The 7808-nt window shown below is 47.5% G+C and overlaps 1 protein-coding gene across 1 annotated transcript; it reads right to left on the reverse strand.

The window, feature by feature from the left end:
• Nucleotides 1-1212: 1212 nt before the first annotated feature.
• PDE6D (phosphodiesterase 6D) lies at nt 1213-7006 on the reverse strand. The gene is made up of 4 exons (XM_010716799.3): nt 6576-7006; nt 4605-4730; nt 3687-3792; nt 1213-1830 (listed from the first exon to the last, which is right to left on the reverse strand). The coding sequence occupies exons 1-4, from the start codon at nt 6655-6657 to the stop codon at nt 1749-1751; spliced, it is 396 nt and encodes a 131-aa protein (XP_010715101.1). The 5' UTR covers nt 6658-7006; the 3' UTR covers nt 1213-1748.
• Nucleotides 7007-7808: the final 802 nt, after the last annotated feature.

Here is a 7808-nt window from a genome sequence, read left to right on the forward strand (position 1 = left end):
TGCTGAAGGAGCCGGCCGGTTCCCGCTCCGGGCTGGATGCTGATGGCTGCAGCGCAGCGCTGGGAGGCTTGGGCTGCACCTGGGTTTGAGCTGTGGAAGGGCCCTGTGTGTGCGGTGAGGGGCTGCTCCTTGGATCCTGAGCCCCCTCAAAGTGCCCCCCACAGCTGTGCGGCCATTCTCAAGCGTGGGTGCAACCTTACCCTGCAGGTGCCGGGAGCTTCCAGGTGGGAGCTTTGTTTTAGGTAAAAAGGAGGAGGCGCTGTCATTTTCCATCACTTTCCCTTCACACAGGGGTCACCGGGCAGCGGTGATGTGAGCAAGGCACGGGCTGTGCTCGGGGTATCCCCACAGGTAAGGACAGCATCACGGTCCTATGATGGCATCAGCTCCCCTGAGCTGGGGAGGACAAAGGACATCAGTTTCCCGTGCTCTCGGTTGCAGCTCGCAGCATGGTGGCCAAAACCCATCCCAGCAGCTCAGCGGAGGCCCCCCGGGCCTCTCCGTGCCTATACCAGAGCTCTGCTCTGCTCCCTTCAAATCCCACGTCTCCCTCTGCTGCCAATTTGAGGTCCCAGGAACGGGCAGAGATGGCAGAGGGGAGGCACTGGGGAGGAGGGATGGGTTGAGCCAGCAGCAGCAGCCGCGAGCTGCTTCCCATGGAGCCACTGGGGGGCGGCAGTGCTGCAGCACTGGATGGACAGCAGGATGGGACTCGGAGGTACCTGCTCCCAACCCTCCCAACCTTTCATTAATGTATTTTGATTATTTTGATACCTTTTGCCTCTCCTCTTTGGCAGAGACACCGCTATCGCAGGATGTCTTCCCTCAGAGAGCTGCTATGTACCAATAATACACAGCAAAAATACGCTCTTCTCCTAGCGATTAATGACCCCACGTCAACTCAGCCAGGAGAAGAATGGAGCTTTTACCTCCCACCCACACACCGAATGGCTGAATTTGGGATTGGAAATGATGCGTTTGAAACCCAGCATCTCTCCTGAAAATCTCAAGCCTGAGCACAGGATGGGCTGAGCAAGGCATCGAGTGATCATCAAGTGGTGTTTGTGAGCAGAGGCTGAAGATAAACTCTTCCCAAGAGTCACACTGGCCAGAACTGCAGAGAGCCCTGTTCTGCTGCTGGTGTGAGTGGTAACAGTGTGTGCTGCCAGGCAGTGCTGTAACAGAAAGAAAACACAATCAACACTGCTTCCCTTCTTTGGACGGTAGGAATGTTTTAATTGAGAAATTTGTTTTAATTACATTAGGTAATATCACAGTCTATTTTACAAGTTCAGGGTAAGAGGAAGCGTGGACCAGTTACACAGAAATCCAGTGAAAGGATAAAACCTACAACATAAGAAAATGAGAAGGTGAACTTAATCTCCTCAAAAAGGAAACGCATTGAGTTTGGTTTGAGTGGAATGGGAGGTTTCTAACAGGATCCATAGAAGTACAAAGGAGGAAACTAACATAATTTACAGTATTGGTTCTGCATGACCATCGTTGGCCCATTTTCAGAGACAGCCTCTGTTCCCCAACGCACTGCTGAGCAGATGGTGCTGTCTCTGAGGGTTTGGTCGGGTCTGGTCAGAGAAGAAAGCAAAATAACCGATGGGCAAAGGTCACAACCCACGTTGAGGTGGTTCCCAGGGTCACCGCCTACAGGAGTGTCTTCCACTGGATAGTCAGGAGGTTCTGCACCAAGAACTGCATGGAGGAAAACTAAAACAGCTCCAAAAAGCCTCATCTCAAACGTAGAAAAGTCTCACTCTGGAAGTGCTTACAAGAAGGTCGTCGTCATAGAATTTGGTTTCTATAATAACATTACCACTGTGGAAGGAAAAGAGGACAAAGAAGAGGCATTAGAAGAATGCACAGCAGAAACCAACTGCTCCTTTCTATGCTGATGTCTACCCCTGCTCCACCAGCAAGAGCTCAGAGCCAGGTGCAGGGAGTGCTGTGTCCCAGCCCTGTGCCCACTGGGGCTGAAGGATCTCCCCATGTGGAGCAGCTCCCACCACCCCACAGTGCTGTCCTCCTCCTGGGCTCAGCCCCACGCAGGCTCACTTCTACCTCCCTCCCTTCTCTTCAGTGAATCTGAAAAGCAATGCAATTTCATTTTTATATGCTGTCTTCTAGTGCTGAGCAAGGGACTACAACCAACTTAACACATCGTTTCCCCCCAGGCATGCTTTAACACAAATATATGAGCGCAGTTTACGTAAACTGCAATGGTAATTTAGATTTGGGTGTGACAAAAAGCACTGAGACAAACACGGAGTCTTCAGGAGTATTGGAAGGAGAGGGGCTCTCCATGTCTTAGCAGCTGAAAAAGAAAACAGCTGATTTTTTGGGGCCACAAAGCCTGTTTGGATCTGCTTGGGCTAACTATTCTCTTGCAGAATGACTTGAGGAGAGAAACACTGCCCATGCAAGTGGACAGACTCCAGGGAAAGAACAGGACGTTGGAAAATCCTCAGTGGCATTTGAGAACTGGACCCTCAGAACTCAAAGTCATGCAAACAACGTGATGTCCTGAGACAGGCAATGCCAACTTGACTGATGTTTCTTTATTCCTAAACTGGTACCACCTGTACAGACTGGGAGCCACCAGTTCTGTGAGCCAGGGACATGTGCGGCACCTACAAACTTCTGAGCAGGCAGTGCCAGGAAGCACCAACCCAATGCTAATACTGCCTTCTGAGCCCGCTATCTCTTTGGAACGTGCTGTGAATAGAAAGCAGTGCTGGTGGTTCCCATCCCAGTGCCTTCTCTATGTGACTGGCTTCCTCCAGATGGAACGAGAGGGAAAATGCAGGAGAGGGAGGTCTTCCAGAGGACACGGTGACCTTGCAGTGAGACTAGCTGCTCCCTATCTGCCTCGTGTTGGCACGAGGATTCCCATAGCCTTCTGTCTCTGCTGGCAATCTGCTCCTTGTGCGCTTGCCAGCACCCATCTAGCACCGCATCAGCAGCAGCAGGGAGGGAGGCCCTTCGTCAGTGATTACAGCTTCCCTGGGGCTTTCCTCTAGGAGCCTTTTCCTTCATCCAAACAAAGCTCGTGCCCTGCCGTTCCCGTTCAGAGCAGTGCCCAGCACACGCTGCTCTGACCTACTCAGAAGTCGACGTGCAGACTCTGACAAGGACTGGGCCTTTATGAGGAAAGGGTGTGAATCCCATTATGGACTGCAGTAAAACGGCTGTTAAAGGTGTTTTATCCCCTGATACACCTCCATATGACTAAATGTATGGTTTATACTCCGATGTATAAGACACAAAGGCTGGAAAATGGTAGTGATGAAACAGACATTAGAGCAGCTCCCATTCACTTACCAATAGCTGTATCTGAGAATGGCCCGAACAGCTTTTTATTTTATGGGCCCATGTGGATGTAAGGAGTGCTAAGTTGTAGAGCATTTTAAAACCCTTTTGCAGATCACCTTTCAAAATATGAAAGCAGCGCTAATGAGGGATCAGTTCCAGTTTCTCCACACTTTTATTGCTATATTAATGCAAATTGGACCTATGGGACAAAAGGTAACAAGGTTGGCTTAGCCCCTTTTGTCTCTCAGTGACTAACAGCAGTGAGGGTGACTCAGTTGGTAGCAGCTCCCTCTCCAATCCCACCGTGGCCCCCAAGGAAATGGCACAGCTGCTCTCAGATTCCATAAGCCCAAGGCACTCACGTTAAAACGTTAGCTGACATCATCTGTGATTCAGGTGCTGCCTCTATCAAGGACTGCCAAGTGTTTGTGGAGTTAGGAATCACAAAACCAAACTCAAAGAACCATTCTGCAAAGTAAAAACGAGATTCAGAGGCATGTGAAAGAATTACAAATAAAATAACAAACGTTCTTTTGCTTTTCACTTGACAGGTTGGCGAACTCCCTAAACTATCCTAACTCTAGTGCCAACATTTTACATTTAAATTACTTGGTGCTGCACCAAACCCTGCCCTCCTCTTACTGCTGATGCTCCTGTCTGTAATAGCTGACTGAAATGATAAAGGCATGCCGCTTCCTTGACAGTCAATGGAAATTCCACCACACCTAACGAGGAACAGGGAAACCACATTCCCCTCTTGCAGCCATCCCCCAGATCCCTTCAGACCAAGCTTTACCCCAGAGACAAGGAGGTCGATGTTTATCTGCCCCTCCTCCTCCCAGATTAAGACTGATGCTGCAGGAGGGAGATGAGACGAGCTGTGCTGCGTGGAGGCACACGGACAACAAGCAGTGGCACTGCTGTAAGCAAAGTAAAGCAGAGCTTCTGTGGCCCAGCCTGCAGCCTGATTCCAGGCAGCGTGAGGTGCTGCTGAGGAAGATGCACGAGTGCCCACCACGGGTGCCATGAAATAACCTGGTTCCTAGCCTCAGGCAGCCCGTGGTGGATTTGTGCCCCACAGTGTGATTACCCAGATTTTTGGCTTACATAACAAAGTGTTAATACACTTATGAAATGCTATCCCTAATACTGTGGCCCATTAGTCCCGATAAGATGAATGCTTCAGGGTTACTCAGAAAAATTAAAATTTCTGTGTTCGACCCTCTTGAGCTCCTCTGATCCCCCACCCTGGGATCCCTCCCCACACTGCAGATGCCCACCTTCTAAACACTGCCCTTTGAAATAAACTTTCTGTTCCAGTCGGAATTTTTCCATTTGTTCTGCTGAGGAAAAGTTTAACTCCCGAGACACTGCTTTGCATTTCAGGATTTTTTTAGGAACTCGAGCTGTCAAACAGATAAACAAGCATTATTTGGACATGATAAAACCAGCCCAGGTGCTATTACAGTATACTCTGAAATACTGAATAGTGCAGTACGAGATCACAGTAGCAGCAGAAATAAATACGAACACAAAGGGCTCCCCTGCTTTGTTTTTGCATTTGTGGGGTGAAATCCGAGATGCAAACAGGTGAAGTACCCTGCCCAGAGCCAGGAGTACTGCACTGCTCTCTGACTAAAACACACAGTTCTTCAAGCCAAAACATGAGATGCAACTTGAATTTCTGCTTTAGGAACTGTGCAGCCAAGGGGCTGCTCTGTACACCGAGTGTCCTTCTCACTTCTTCCTTTCAGACCATGCATCCCCAGCAAACTACAAAGAGCTGCTTCTCAGCCCAGCAGCAGTTGCAGCCATCTACACAGCCACAGACGGAAAAGTCTGCTTCAGAATTTAAGAGACAGTTCAAGAGAGAAAGTCATCAGTGACCCAAGACGCCCGGGCTCTTGCAGCGATGAGACGCCGATACCGGTGGCAAACCGTGCCTGTATTTCATACGGCTTTTTTCCAGGCAAAGGGGTAAGAGAAGGGGCACTTTGCAGCAGATACTCATTTGCTGAAAGGTCCAAATCAGGAGAATGTATTAAAAATCTCCAAAGCCCGCTGTATGTAAGTGGTGTGACTGTACATAATCCTTCCTGTGTATCAGAAAATGTTTTTTTCATGTAAATTTATTAGACATAAAGCAGGGAGGGAATACAGCTGGTGTGTGCTTTATATGCCAAACTGCTCCTAAATGGAAAACCTACCAAAATGTTCCTGAGCAGACGGCAGGCTGCTGTTTAATAAAAGTAAGAGTCTATCAAACCCCAGGCAAATCCAGCTAATGTAAAACAGCTTAATGGAGTAGGACCTTGATATGAGACCAGTCGAGAGAGCAGGAGGGGTGAGGGAATGCAAGCTACTGTCCTATCCCAGGGAAAGCTACACAGCCCATGGTTTGCCAAAGTAAGAAAATGAAAGCTGGAGGTGCCAAGGAAGAGTTTTAAATTTAAAGTGCTCTGATTTTTTGTTGTCTTTTTTTCAGCTTGGAAATCTGCACGGCACCATTCTTTACTGCCCTCACAGGTACAGACTGCAGCCTGTTGTGAATAAACAGCCCTCTGCAGTTCAGTGTAAAGTGACATATTAAACTGTTCTGCAATTTAGTAATTACATGTCTTGATGAGCAGGCTTGCTTTTGTAAAACTGCAAAAGAAAAGGCTACTTTTAATAAAAGTAGGTCTGTGTAGTCTTTAAACCCCCAACCTAAAAGATTTTAATTGATGTTTATGACATCAAGTGGAACATTTTCATTTACTTATTTTAAACTCATTTTACCTTTGTATCTCTATCCATCTCAGCCTTCTTTCCTTGCTAAAATATATGGGAATGGCTTTTCCCCCTCTCTTTTCCTAAGGAAGACCATCCTCTCACCCTTAACCTTTGCAGTGGCTTTTTCTAATAGCTATTCTCTGCACCTAGTCAAGTTTGCAATCACCTACCTAGAAGATGGATGACTGAACTGCAGGCCAGATAAGGTCTGACCAGTTCCTTGTACAATGGACATTAATCTCATGCCAGAATATGCTTGAATTAATTCCCCAAGCTCCTCTGATCGAGGTGAGCTGCTCATTCTTTGATCAGTCCAAGTTGTGGCTTAACACTGTTTAACTTGTCCCTTTTGCCAGACACCAGTTTATTCCCAGCCTTCTCCACAAGTTCCAGATATCCTTCAAAGCACAGCATGCTAGCAGTTCTGGTGACCAAGAGGTACAGTGGCACCCAGCCCCAAATGCTCAGTACAGCCATACCTTCGTGCTCCACTCCAGGTACAGACAGATCTTCTGTTCCTTGCCAGAGGATTTTCCCCGTTTCTGCATCCCGAAGATTCATCCAATTTCTGATTGGGAAGCAATTAAGGAAAACAAGCTACCTATGTCCCCAAATGCAGAAGCACCTGGAATTCTTGGTGCAGCTCTAATACAGGCTACTCCACCTGAGTTTCAGTAATGTCTTCTGGTTTGCAAGAGGCCAAGGAAAAAAGTGGAGCAAATAAATGCAACCAACTCTTGACCAGAACGTATGCAATGAGAGCTGTGGAGGCACAGATTCAGCTTCCACTCAGACTGAAGCTTGTTATGCTCAGTTATCAATTTTTGTCACTTCCAAAGGATAGAGGCAATGTCACTGTGGTGCAGAGAAGCAGAAACACTGCTAATGATAACAGATAATTCCACACAAACAAATGCTCCTCTCCAGCATTTGAAAAATGCTAGAAGTGCTTCCTATGTAACATTAGAAAAAAGAATAATGCTGATCACATTTGAGCTTTTGTAGTTTCTAAATATTAATATCAAAGGTTGTTCTATTGCTGTTGACCTGGTAACTGGCACTCGTGGGAATTCTCCAGCCACTGAGCATGAAGAGAAAAGAGACTTTTCACTCTGCATCAGTGCATTAGGCACTGAAGTACAGGCAAATATGAAACAGTCACATTTTCAAAGGAAGAATTAGCAATGATCTTAAGCCTTCCCTGGAAAAATCTCTTCTGGAACAGCACTCAGGTATTTCCACATCAAAGTCAGGTGCCTGCACACCTGCAATGCTCTTCTGAACAGGGACACAGCGCTCAGCCCTACGGCCCTATCACAGCCCCTGCTCTGCTGCTCACCTGAGTGAGGTACAGGGAGGAGCTGTGAGATTTGTGCACTGACTTCATTCTTTAATTCTGGGCTCACACAGATTCTTCATATTGATCAATTTTCTTTCTGGAGCTCCTGGGAAGAAACAGATGCTTCAGCAAATTCTGTGTTCCAGGATAACATTGTTGTTCTCCAACTTTTCCTCCCCCACTCTGTGCATATATGTAGCCTGAATTGTTCCAAAAAACGTACTTACTATCTGCCATTTGATCCACAGGAAAACAAGGAGAAGGTGGACAGCATCATCCCTGGAGGGTCCTACATGCTGCCCTCATCTCCTGGCAGAAAGCTAACAAGTTGAAATCCCTCCCCAGGTACCAAAGCAAGGGAGATTGTGCTGCA

The sequence above is a fragment of the Meleagris gallopavo genome, chromosome 11 (assembly GCF_000146605.3).
Source record: "Meleagris gallopavo isolate NT-WF06-2002-E0010 breed Aviagen turkey brand Nicholas breeding stock chromosome 11, Turkey_5.1, whole genome shotgun sequence".
In the NCBI taxonomy this organism is placed as follows: Eukaryota; Metazoa; Chordata; class Aves; order Galliformes; family Phasianidae; genus Meleagris; species Meleagris gallopavo.